General features: G+C 46.3%; 1 protein-coding gene across 5 annotated transcripts in view; it reads left to right on the plus strand.

Annotated features, from left to right (window-relative positions):
- Window positions 1-14,109, plus strand: part of LOC116428749 (protein groucho) — a 128,774-nt gene that overhangs the window by 90,876 nt on the left and 23,789 nt on the right. For all 5 annotated transcript variants that reach the window (XM_076371278.1, XM_076371279.1, XM_076371277.1 and 2 more), the window contains one exon: window positions 7,113-7,138. In XM_076371278.1, the coding sequence (XP_076227393.1) occupies window positions 7,113-7,138 (26 nt within the window). The remainder of the gene's footprint in view (window positions 1-7,112; window positions 7,139-14,109) is intronic.

A 14,109-nucleotide genomic window follows, 5' to 3' on the forward strand; every position in this document is an offset into this window, starting at 1 on the left:
GAGAATCTTCCTATAATTTTTAAATTTTAAATCTTGTAAAAGCTATCATAAGTAGTTCTAATTATTTAGTATTTGTGTACGTTCTGTAATTTTCTATATTCCGAATGCGATTCCCGTCAGATGTATAATGAAAGCCAACTGAACGCTCGGCCAACAGGGTAAAAATTCTGCGTCGCTCTTATCAGACGGACCGTACGTAAAAATTGGGAAACAGTGATTTATAGTACATTGATTGCCGGAAAACGCGTGACGAAACGGCTGTGTCAAAACGCGTGATAAAATCGCTAAAAACTTTCTGCGTCGCAACGATACACTCCGGCGGCGCAGCGGTTCGATTCGAGCTACCTGTTATGAGTACGGTTCGATTTACAAAAGTCGCTGACCTCGTGTCTCACGGTATTTTCGCGGCATCAGCATCTCGCCCGTGAGTATTTCGCGTATCGAAAGATCCGACGGTCCGGTTTCGCAGAAGTATTGCTCATCGAGTCGGCCGCGTTTCCTGTAACCCGGCCGCGTGTTTTTCTACACCCTTATCTGGCCGCTATGAGAATTCGCCAGCAACCAGATCCCCATGCGACTATTTTGCAACTGCGTTCTGTTCAATTCCGCACAGATAAACAGCGCGCTCAGCACTCCCCACGTACTCGATATAGTCAAACAACGAGTAAACATGTTTATACGGCTGTATTTCCGTTTCGATACTGTTCGCATCGTTCATATATCCATCGCCTAGTAATATATTAAGTAGATTGACATGGCATCGAAGTAAAGTTCGAAACACAGCGCCCGCGGTCTGTAATTACGTTACAAGTCTCAGCGGTTGTTACCGAGGGGACGGTGTATCTAAATATTTAATAATAATTCCACGTTTCAATGAGAATGCCATGGAAATGAATGTTTAATTTATGAATATGCTATGTCGTCCCAAGTTTTGAGACACAGACTTCTTCGAACCATCCGAACAATGAATTGAATTAAGTGTACTTGCCAGAGCTATTCCATCGAGTCAACCGAGCTTGTAACTCAAGCTACATAATCCCCGAATTGTTTAACAAAAATTCAGAGTACAATAAATATCGATACCTGTTCGTAATTCCCAATTACAGAAACTACTGTATTCCTAGAAAAACTGTTTTTAATCGCAAGAAACGTGTATGGAGGTAGAGACTTGCCGCGTTCGGTTTCAAATGCCAAGGAAATTGGTAGTAACAGTGTTAGGGAGCACGGTGCGCCGAGGCAACGAGGATATTTCAGCCTGGGCCGCTATACGACGGTGACGCAAACGATCGTGCTTAAGCCTGAAACTCGCAGAACCCTCGATCTTGACCTCGAAGATCCACTTCTGCTCCGGCGCGTCCTCGTCCTCTCTTCCTCTCCTTGGGACGACATACGAGTGCAAGAACGTTCGCACTTAGGCTCCATGTAGCGCTGACAAAGTCGCGAGGGCTTCAAGTGACTCTCCTGTCTCTGTATAGCGCGCGCACCACACACTGGTACACGTACACGTGCACACGCGTACATGTAACCCGCTCATCGTCTCATCCCTCGCGTTTCGCCAAATGCGTCTCGCTCTGGTTCCCGTCATCCTAGCGCGTTCCCTCTCTTTCTCTCCGATTCTCTCTCCATTCTGCCCCTCTATCTCTCTCCTTCTTTCGCTCTTTGGCTCTCTCTCGCTGTGCACGGTCGTCTCTCAGGAGAGCACTCAGAATCTCCTCTTGACACAAGAGTACTTCCGACTCTTCCCCTCCCCCGCTTTCGTTCCATCCACCTCTAGGTGGCTCTTCTAAACCTTCGCGCCCCTCAGCCTGTTCCTCTCATCCTCTGCTTTCCTGCTCCATCTCCCATTTTCCGTCTTTCTCTTTCTGCTCTCTCTCTCTCTCTCTCTCTCTCCCCCTCTCTCTTTCTTCTCTCTCCCTCTCTCTCCCTCTCTCTCTCTCCCTGTGTCTCTCTCTCCCTCTCTCTCTCTCTCCCTCTCTCTCTCTCCCTCTCTCTCCCTCTCTCTCTCTCCCTCTCTCTCCTCTCTCTCTCTCTCTCTCTCTCTCTCTCTCTCTCCCTCTCTCTCTCTCTCTCCCCCTCTCTCTCTCTCTCTCTCTCTCTCTCTCTCTCTCTCTCTCTCTCTCTCTCTCTCTCTCTCTCTCTCTCTCTCTCTCTGTCAACTACATTTTCTCTTTTCCTCTCGTACCCATCCAACCAACCATCCGTCCATCCATCTCTGTCCTTCTTCCTCCTCTCTTACGTTCCACTCGCGCAATATCTCGAGCTCCACTCTCACCTAACTATGTTACCGCGGGCTGAGTATAACCCCCGGCCAGTTGTTCCACGTTGTTTCGCGTTTTCGAGCGTTGTCCGAAGCTCCGAGGAGAGAGCAGGCACGGCTGGAGGCGCCGCTGTAATGAAATACCGGGCCGATCTCCGCGACCGACGCTCGCCAGGCCGGAGGGTTGATCGGAACCACGCTGAATTATCGCAGACTTTTCACTGAAACGGCCTAGGATTTACTATAAAGGATGAAACTAGAAAAGTTTCGGAGACAGAGAGTGAGGCGTTTCATCCGAGAACCACCAATGGGCTCGGCAATAAGGCAACCTGGTAGACCCGTGCCTTAGATGCCGAGATGAATGGAAGAGGTATCAGCGGATACTTATATACAAATTTACGCGGAATTGACTAGGAGCGGGAAAAACCTAACCACAGCTAACTCTCTTTGAAAACTGCGCCGTCATCGGCCATGTGTTCCGCGATCATCGTCCATCGACTGGAAACGCGCGCTTCCAACGATATACTCGATTTAATTTCCGGTATCGTTAGGAGCACGATTGCTCCGCTTTTTTTTGCGCGATACGGCTACCGCGCTCTCGTTCCCTCCCGTTTCGGTTGCAGTTTCACGAATGCAAAGATTTTCTCGTTTACGGACAGCTTGATTTTTCATCGCGACCTCTCGGCCTCTGTTTTTCCAGTGAACTTTTCGCTGCGGAATACGACGAATAGAAGCGTACGTTGAAATTTACTACTTTACATTTTGAAGATTTTTTTATCTATGTTTACGTATTTGGAATATACTTCGCGTATTATTTTTTTCAATTATGTTTTGTTTTGTAGAAGTATAAATTGTATTAATAATGCATTTGTATAGCACGCGTGATCAGCTAACTTTGATGTAAACATGAATAGCGTAGTTGATAAAACATTCTCGAGCAGAATCTTAATGTACTGTATTCGCAGCTGTACTTTTAAAACTCGTTGGAAAACACAAATGTCCTACTAACAGGGTTTATTAACAATCGCGCTAGGAATAACTCCCATTTCATCGAATATGTTCCTTCAGCCCCGAGAAAAAACTCTATCTATAGTTCGTGACGGACCACGATATCCGAAATCGTCGTTGTAGCAGTGCTCTTAGCAGGGAATCACGTCGACACTCCATTGGAACGAGAAGCATCGCGGCCAAGGGGCCGTAATGGGCCACTATTTCTGTCGCGGCAACTGGAACTTCTTCCCCGCTTTACGGAACATTGCTCCCGGCGAATTGTTTCCAGCAGGGGGCCGTTATCGTTCTGCCTCCCTCTGCGCCTCCCGGTCACCCGGATTCACCCACCGCGACTAAACTCTCTCTCTTTCCTCCTGGCCGAACGTAATATCTGCCCTTTCGCCATTCGTCCAATTCCTTCGACTCGTTCGCGAAACAATTTACCGTGCCGCAAGCCGAGGCGAACCGGAGTTGGCGCAGCCTCTTTTACAAACGATTAGAAACCGGTATCGTTCGCATTACCATTTCATCGTGGATACTTCCGCGAGTTATGGTCTCTGGGGATTGCCACCCCCCCCTCCGGCCGTGTACCCGTAATTCCTTCGGACATTGTCTCCCTTTTTTTCTCCCTCAGACGTACCGTGCTCGGTCCTTCTATTTTTCCAACGCGACCCGATTCGTTCGGAACGAACGAGCGACATCGGTTTGCTTTATCGACGGTCGGCCCATTAAACCTGGGTGTAACTTATTCCGCGATCGTGCACTGTACACGCTCCTTTGCTACCCGCCGGACCGGAAGGGGCTAAACGGTCGCTCACTCGAACTACGATCAATTACGTAAACGTAATCGCTGCATAATTCGGGGAGACAATGCACCGGAACACGGCCGAACTCCCGGTAAATTGAATTCGATCATCTGATCGGTTCGTTGAGTCTTGCACGGAAATAATAATGCTCGTTATGTCTTTATTATACGGGGATACCGATAACATCGATTTATCACGCCATGGCGAGTTGAACGGAACGCTGTCGAGACCTTTCGTAACGCACTCGTTTATTGCGTGTAATACTTTGTTCTCGTGATTGAGATTTGTTGATCTTATCGTCATCGTATTATTCTTATTAGTGTCTTACGAATGCATTGCAGAAACTTCTGAAAATATAGGTTTGATTAGTTTATGAAAACTGGAATGAAGATTTTCTTTTCGATTTAGTTCAAATACATTTCTTGCTTACTCCGCCTAGTATCCTTTCTAATCTAAACATAGTGCATTCTTCTCTCAACGCGAACACGTTCATCGCTTAACTAAGGACACGTATAAGCGAGTTACAAACAATCTACACTTAAAACGCACACTCTAATTATCAACAATCAACGAACAATTTATCATATTCGATACTCAAGCTCGTCTAACAAAGAGAATTAAAAACAGTAAACAAATCTACAAACCAGATTTGAACATGACTATCTCGAAATCCCCGGTCCTCTCTATCATCCACTCGTAACCTCCCACCAACGCGGTCTCTCCAACTAATTCTCTTTCGCAACGACGCTCTTCCGTCGCTGATACTTCCGCCTCCGGTCTTAATGATCCCAAAGGTGAGCGCCGCGTTGCGTTGAAGGCGTCTCCGCGAAAGATGCACGACGCCCTTGCTCACCCGTACTCGCCGGTAAACGAGCTCTTCGCGTTTTAGTAGGAAATTATGCGCGCTCTTCCGCGTCCGTTTACGAGCCGGGGCAGGAAGTTGCTGCCACGAAAGGTAGGAAAAAGCTCGGAAGCCTCGCCTCCGGTCGAGACCGAAGAATACGGACGAAAAAGGGACGAATATTAGCGGGGCTTGCGGAAGTGAGACGACTGTTGCCAGATTTTCCGTCTTCATCCCTTCCCGTCAGTGGAAAGCCAGTTGGATATGGTCCACGACGAGAAATTCACGACCCCTTCCGTTCGCTGGCCGACAATCCCCGCAACAACCCCTGTAATGGCTCTGCCGAGATCCTTTCGCCGGTACGCGACGGCTTTTCCTTAATTTGGTGCGTCGTAAAACACGCGACTTGCGCAGCCCCTTCTTCACTTCTCATCCACAGCCACAGTACAAACCCCTCGTCCGGCGAGCGGATATGTTTTATCGTGGCGTGTAAAACGCGCACTCCACGAATTACTTTATATATAAACGGCACGGCAGGTACGCGGAAGGTTTATGGCGGCGAGTTTTTCCGTCTGGCGCGCAAACACACGCATACACGCGTATGCGCGTGCCGGATTGTCGTCGTTGCCTCCACTTGGGGGTTTTGCCGGGACGCCTTGAATATCTTGTACCGTGACGTGACGTTTAAATATCTCCTTTCTCCCCGCGCGCGTGTTGTTAATTCGCAGCCCCCGGGCGAGTTTCTTGTCGTTGCTCGCGCGACCAGCGCCACCCTGTCCCTGGGCATTTCTCTGCGCGCGAGAGATACCGGTGGGAGAGCATTGTTATAATTGAACGCGGATTTTACGACGGCGGTCACAATTAAATCTTGATTATTCGTAGTTGCCGTTCGTTTATTCCGTTCTTCGGCGTAATGGAGTCACTACGCGCTGTTACGTTTCGAGCCGTAACATCCGGCTCGCAGCGCGAATTTAACGCCGGGCTATTCGAGCCGGTAATCAACGCTAGAGTCGCGCTCGGCGATGCTCGGGTAAAGGCTGCGATTGAATACACGTTGATAGGGTAATGAGTATCGCATTGCCGGTATGTTCTTTGGGTATTAAACGCGGGTTATGGAGAAATCGCAGGGGACTTGGTTTATTGCAGTGCAATGGTTGAGTGCAACTGTGGTACTCTAATTGATTATTTTTAGTTCTTTTTTCAAGTGCTGTGAGTGTCCCTTTAAATTTGAAGTAGCTTCTTTCAATCATTCAACGGTACAACGTCAATGATCTTACTAAATTTATCCTACTCCCTTGTAATATCGAAATATTAAGTAACCAATGAAGACAGGAAATCTCGTGAGCTGCCTTTTAAATACTAGTACTTGCAAAATTTCAATTTACTTTTTATGTTTAGAAATTGTAGTTTAGAATAATGTATAAGTAACCTTAACAATCCAATGAAACAGATTCGTATATTAAAGTTCTTCTAAGTGGGACATACGATTTTACGCAATATTCAGACTACGAAAGTCTCAGCGTCCAGTAGAGGACATCGTATTTCCTGGCAAATTGAACCTTCACAATGTTTCCCATGATCATCGAGGAACAAACTCGAACGGAGTCAGTGGTATGCCAGCAGAATCTTTTTCGCGCGGGGAATGAGATAAAAGGAAAGGGCCATGAAGGGGAGGAGAAGGGTCAGAAGAACAGACAGACTTCTCGAGTATCTCCGAGAAGGGACGGCGAATGAAAGGAAAGAGGATGAGAGGTCGGGGAGGAATCCTTGGACGGGAATCTTTGTCCTCGAGAATCCCGGTTCATAGTTTTCCTTCGCTCGATTTCCCCCAAACCATCCTTGTCGTCTTTACTCTTTTGTGGATACACTTTGTCTCGCAGAAAATATCCTAACGACATATTCCTCCTCCCATTGTTACTCAATCTATGTAAAAGCTACACGAGTCACTTTTGCTCTGCGTAAACCGCACCCGATCGCATTCTTCGTACTGGATTACCTATCAGAAGTACCGAGATACTTCGAATTTCCTTTGTGAAAGGTTATTCGAATGGGATTACGAAAATGATATAATAAGATAAAAGAGCAAGAAATACAAGGAAAATTGAAACACGATACCGTACGAGGTTTCAGTATATTCATATAATACTCGTTATTGTTAAATTTAATCTATATAAAATGTCACGTGGAAAGCTAACCGGGATATTCGTTTTTGTTTCAGGTCTTAATCCCGCCGAGGAGAGGCATGTGAGTATGAAACAATTGAATCATTGTACAGCATACAATCACGGTTTCATGAATTGGCAATAACACTCTATAACAACAAATAGGATTGGATTGTTCCAAATTCGCGTGTAAATAGCGGAACCGTTGCGCGTTGAAGCCGGAGATCCGCTTCGATCCGACGTGAAAACGGTGAATTTCAACCGATGAAACGATAATCGCATCTAGAAGCCGTTGAACTTCCTTCCGGTGGCGCAATTCACGTCCGGGGTAGCGGCGCGTAGCATAAATACGTGCTGCAAGTAGCAGCTTAATTCCGAATATCATCTTGCTATCTTGATTTCCGTCTACTGACTTAATCCACTCGCCTAACAATCATCGCGCAATGTGTTTGAGCCTCTTTTGCAGGTACTCGATAAGCGATTGGCTACTATTAATGCAGTTATTTATATTCTTTGATAAAATTGCGAAAAATTGTGTATTTTATTCTAGAAATCAACGTTTATAATTTTGTTCAACAGAGCACAGCTCTTTAACCCAGTTTTTCTTATATGAATGCGCGCAAATATTGTTTGATTAATTAAGTACCATAATTATGTTGACCTATGTTCCTAGTTGGGGATTTCTAATAAAAATTGTTTAAAAAGTAATACTTACAAATTTTGTTGTTACAATTTCGATAACAGTACCACTAATCATTGTGTTATCGACTTACCTTCAAATACTCTTAGCAAGTACAATTTGGACAACGTAGGCGTTGAATGCTGGAATCTTCGAACGTCAAAAGCCAACGGTTATTTTCGAAATCGAAATAATTCCATATTTATTTTAGAAATCTATATTAATCTGTTTATTCCTTCATCCGAGTAACATTCTATTTAACTAATTTCTAAATCGAAAAAGAAAGAAATCGGTATACCAAGTCAGCTGCTCCCGAACAATACAATCGAGCAGAAACCTATCGCTGTTTCACACCCCGCCATAAAAACACGTCGAGCAACGGGCGCGCGTAAAATCCCGCCGTTTCCCGGGTTTTACGGGGTCGCGTGTTGCCTGAAAAAAAATCTCTCACCTCGGCGCCAGATTACGGTGATTGACTGACGGGAAAATCGGAAGGAGACGCGCGGCCGATTCACTCGGCGAACGACTTGGACCGCGTTGGATTTCATCTCATAAAAGAAATTAGACCCCGTTTGGCTCGCGCGTCCACTGAATAGCGCGAGAACCGGTGCGGCGGGGAGGGTGGACGGGGTGCAAATAAAATCGGGGGATCGTTGCGATCGGGTACGAGAGGAACGAAGGAAGAGAGGCGACCGAACACAAGGAAAGGGAGGGAGTGGGAAGAGAAAAAAGGGAAAAAACAGGTGAATCGAGGTTGGTGATGAAAGGAGAGTTGGGGCGGGGAGGGGGTGAAGATGGTGAACAGATTAAAGGGGAAAGGGGACGAGAAGAAGACAGAGAAGTCTGCGGATCAGTCGTCGGAACAGGAGGAAACCTGAAATGGACGTAAAAGCCTGAACACCGGAACACAGGGCCGTAAAAAGCTCGTCGTCAAATGCACCCCCGTACTTTCCCGCAGTTACCCCCTTGTCTGCCAATCCCTTTTTCTCTCTTTCTCGCTTTCTCCCTCTTACTCTGTTTCTCCCTCGAAATCCCACTTTTACTCGCGCCCTTTACCACCGCGCCCCTCGTCCCACCACCTTTGATAGCATAAAGCGGCTGCTGGGCGCGGCGCGCGTTTATTAAAAGCGCTTCGGGGGCTGGCAAAAAAAGACTCGGGAGACCCGCTGGAGGCCAGTGTTCCCGGCGTCGCTCCCGATCTCGAGTGGCCCGCAGGATCGTTTCATCGATCGATCGCCAGCTGGAGGAGTCCTCCCAGCGCGCGGGCAAATCGATTTAGGAAACCATTGGCCGCTCATCTGGATCCACGGTTTGGTAAAGTGGGGCGAGCCTGAATAGGCGGGGAGGGGGGCGATGGCTGCACCGAACAGCGGCGTTCGGGTCAATTCGCGTCGCGTTGACGATCTTTTGACAGGGGAAATAAAAGGAAACCTCCGGGATCGCGCCGGGGAGTTTTTCCCGGAAACCGGATATAGAAAGGATTCGCGATTTTTCAGCGGGACCGGACGTAGAGGGGATTCAGAATTTCGTCGCGTCCAAATAACAGGCCTGTTGTTCGGGAAGGGTAATCGGAGCGATGTCGAGTGATAATTTTTGGATGTTTGGGTCGTTTGATTGGAAAACGGTGTGGCAATTATGTGGTATGACGTGTTTCACAGAATTGTGAAATTTTTTATACAGGCGATCGATAGGGGGATCGGCTCGATCGTGTATGTCCCAGATAATATAGGAAATACATTAATTTTGAATTGAGCATAAATTATGTACGTAATGTAGAAACTGAGTCGCTAGGAAAGTGAAAATTATTTAATACTGGAATTAACGTTACTAACTGTTATTAAGGATGTCCAAGAATCAAGAGCAGCATCGTGCATAAAAAGCCTCCACTTGCCTACTGCTAACAAAAAAAAATGAGAATAAATAATTACATATATTTCATTTCCCATATTCGTGCCTGGGTTACATTGTAAATTATCCGACCATACATCAGTCATTAAATAACTGTCTTCGATAATAACATAGTACTCGTAAAAGAAACAGCAGAAAATTTAAAAGTCGCCAAAGCGACACGCTTCGCGCAGCTACAGTCGGAGCCATTTAACAAGAAAATGATACCTCATTTCTCGTGTACTAAATCAAACGACCCGTAACAATTCTACAGATAACCCGTTCGAGAAAAATTGCGTGCATCGCTTCGATGCTTAATAACAGCGTGACATGCACCACCTATGCATGGTAGGGTCCGCGTAACGATCGATCGATCGTTCGTTCGTTCGTCGCGCGGAGAGATCGCGCGAACAAGACACTCGCGGTGTTGCCGTGAATAATAATGACCGCGATATTAATCGGTCGACGCGTTATTCGACTGCACGAATAAAACTCGGCCGGTATAGGCCGGTCGATAACGATCATTAATTAATACGTTGAACGTTTTATAAAACTCGGCCGGAATTGACTCGGTCCAGTGCGCGACCGTTGCGCGACGGGAAAAGGGGGCGAACGCGGGGGGTTGCAGAGGCGGTGACCGCGCTATATTCGGGCAGAGAGTGATTTCCAGCGTAATTATCTTTTCGCCGTAGCTCTTTTCCGCGCCGTCATTATGGGCCGTGTTTTAACAGCGTTACACACCCAGCATAACTTGCGCAATTTGCCGGCGGTGCCCGTGGCCCGCGGCCGGACCGATAATTAGCGTCCGTTTAATATGCACAATTATTACGGATTGATAATCGGGGGCTGCGCATCCATTACACCGGCATTGAGATAGATGGTAATAGGTTTCCATCGGTGTTGCCTCCCTCCTCTCTCGGTCTCTGTTGCTTTGTCTGTATCCTGTCTGTGCTTCTCACTTGTTCCGTCCCGCCCTTTCCACCATCACACCCCAACCCTTTTGCGCCCGTTCTCTCCGTCGCGCGTAATCTCGCTTGCTCGATCTGCTTTCATAACGTACACCTACGTGCTAGCGACGGGACTAATTCTATTAGCCGTTTCAAGCATTTCCAATTGTTGCAAGTGAACTTTAGTGTACGAAAGAAACTTTTTAGTGTTACTGTTGCACCTATGTTTTATATTAACTTATTATACCGAAGACTCGACTGCGATATGGAAATGTGCTAGTACAATTGATTGCCCACATGGAAACAGAATGCAATGTCACCGCGAAATATTGGCGATATTTCTGAATGGTTTATTTTTATTGTTCAGGCACATTCGTCAGAGGATCTAAGATCAGTAAAGTGTCGCTAATTTACTACATCATCTATTTAAACGCTGCAGATTCAACGACTTAATCCCTTAGTGATTGAAAACATTTCAGTTTTCTATAAGTACAAATTTTTCTATTTTCGTTTCGAAAATATCTGAAATATCGGCGCGGCGAAAATGTTTTCCCGGGGGATTGTAAATAAATATGAATTCCGGAACGTCGAGGTTCACAGAGTAACATTTTAATCAACTTCTGAAAATGTAATATTCAAGCGCTCGCTATTAATCAGCGAGATAATTTTTGGAAATACAATATTCAAGTGGAACGAGAAATTTCGGGGCGTACTAATTACGCGATACGTTATCCGGATGTTTGTAATGGAACCCCACGATAATATTGCTTTACGGGTTCGAATAAATGATACGTTTCCCGAAACCAGTATAGGGGATATAAAGTCGTAACGAATTCGTAATGCTGACAGGAACGAAAAAGCTGATGTCTGGTCGGGAATTGATGCTACTTGCGGGTGTATCGTTCCCTTCACTACTCCTCGTCAGCTCTTTCATCATCGCTGTTCTCTCGCTCTGTTCCTCTCCGTAATCCTCTTTCGCTCTGTCTCTGTTGGTTCACGGTCCTCCTCCCATTCACGCTCTCCCTTTCCATCGAACTTCTATTTATCCTTGTTCCACACCCTGCAGCTGCCTTACAGGATCTCCTACCACCAGCAGCCCGAGGGCTATGAAATTGAAATATGAATGCTAATGGGGTGGTTGGCTCGTGTCGCGTCGTATAATGTTACTGATTGCTGGTACGTCGGTCTTTTACCCTTCCCTCGGCAACTTCCCTTCTGTTGCTGTTGAATACTGGGAAGAGGCTAACGCGCGTCCCCGTGTCAGTTGCTTGCGTGTCGCATAATTGGAACTTCAAATAATGCTACGTCATTCCCACGATGTATCTTACTGCGTTGTGAGTCCGATCGCGAGCAAGTTACGAAGCAGGGTTGTGGTTTCATTTTTAATGTTGTTTCTCGTTGGCTCTCTGACGAACTGTAGTTGCTGTAATTGAAAAAATTGTGGTACGAATATGGGTACGTTTTCAAGTAATAATCGATAATTAATATTAGTAATATTTTTTATCGAAACTGTACCGAGTGAGAAATGTCGGATAAAATCTGTACAATTTGAAAGAAGACTAGAGATTCCAAGATAATTATTGTTTAAATGCGAATGCAAGACGCAACATTACAATACATTCCACACGCAACACCTATATCTTACAAATCCAATAACAAGAAAATACAAACTTCCAGCAAAGAGTCGCTCGCGCAATTCTCAGAACAAACCGTCGAGCATCCGAGAAGCTGTAAAAATAAACTGAACCCGCTCGAAAAATCCGCTCCTGTTTTTCGTATCACGTGAAACAACCTCGCGGTGCTCGCGGAGCGCAAGACGCAACCCCTGTGCATCGGGAGCGCACTGTCCTCTTCCATTTCGTTGCCCGGGTAGCTAGATCAAGCGCTCCGCGCGTAAACAAGGGAAAGATGTTACGCCGACCGAAGAGCCGCGGGAATTCAGCCGCGTGCGAGCGGAGCGGGAGAACGCAGAAATTTATATTTGTTTGTTTATCCTCGCCGGATTCTCGTATTCCGCGGAGTGTGCTCGCGAGCAAACGTTTGCCGGAGCAATACGGACTTTGCTGACGGCGGGGGGACGAGCGGAGAGGGAAGAAGCTCGCGGCACAATTTAAAATTAACCCCGGGAAAACGGGCGCGGGGTTGGGACGAAGCGCCGGGAAGAGTCTGTAAACATGCGAGCGTGTTTTTGAAAAAGGAAAGAAAAAAGAAAGCGGAAAAAAACACTGGACCGTTGCCGGCGTCGTAACGCAACGGATGGCTTGTGCCTATTTGGATCGCAAAAACTGCGGAAAAATTGTCTACGCAAACGTGCTCGCTCTGTCGCGACCAGTCGCTCCATCTTGTTGGTCACTTTCGCGTTCCGTCGGCTATTTTTGAATGGTCGACCGACCGGGCGGCTTGTATAATCGAGCCCGTTCAAATATTTATCCCAAACGATTGTTTCCCGTTGCTTTGCAGCATTTTATTCGGTCCAGTTTACAGAGACCACCTAATTTCGGTAATACCCGCTTAATTGAACATTTATCGACTCGGCCGTTCGACTCGCGTTATTTGAATAATTTTCCTGTCGGGATCCGGCTAATATGAATAGAATAATTAGTTGCGAAGTAATTGCCTGCCGTTTTAATTAATTATGCACTCTCCTCGGTTGAATCATTGTGCCAAGCAAATGTTTGTATTACGTTATTCTGTGATCCGCTTCCAAGGGGTCTTGCGTCCCAAATTAAACGTCCGGTTCTTTGATTGAGCCTTTCGCCGGAGGAGGGAGGGCGGCTGGGAAAGAGTGTATTTGAATTCGGAAAATGAGTTTATGAATATTCTAAACGTTAACTAGTTCGCCGGGAATTCGTCATTTCCAGAGCCACCGGCGAAGATTTAATTACCTAATCAATATTATTTCCGATGATATTATTTCCAGTTGTATGATACTTCTAGTGTTATCCTTTTTAAGTGTAAACCAATTTCGCCGCGATTGAATCGATAATATATTCATCACCGCTCGCTTCCTTTCGTTACCGATATTAGTCTCTCAAATATGAATCTACAATTCTGTCGGAAGAAATATAAATATCCCTGAAATCTAGAACCGGTTTATTCTTCAATTTAAAGTTACCCAACCCCTTTCGTAATCAACCCGCTTCGTTAAAGTCTTAAAGATGATCGGTGCTCGATGAAGCATCGAATACAGCTTTCCTGGAATTGTTTATTTGGCGTGGGGTGACAATGTCTCCTCGAAGTGTTTCGTAAAAACTCTCAGCGACTGTTCTTTCTGTCTCCCCATTTAACGAGAAAAATGGCCATTAGCGGACTGTCGGTCGTAGGTAACGTGGGGATTACGCGATTTCCATAACAAATGTTCTCGCGGAACGAGACGAATAGGCGTGAATGACTGGGAGTTCGTAGACCGAGCGGGAAGATTGCGGAAGAAGAGGCGGCTCGGAGAAAGATTGCCGAGAGGGGCGGGGAGGTGAGGAAAGTCGTGGCTGGTGGCAATACGACGACTAGGGGATGGGGTAGAATGTCATTAAGGCGACGTGA

This window comes from Nomia melanderi, chromosome 10 (genome assembly GCF_051020985.1).
Source record: "Nomia melanderi isolate GNS246 chromosome 10, iyNomMela1, whole genome shotgun sequence".
In the NCBI taxonomy this organism is placed as follows: Eukaryota; Metazoa; Arthropoda; class Insecta; order Hymenoptera; family Halictidae; genus Nomia; species Nomia melanderi.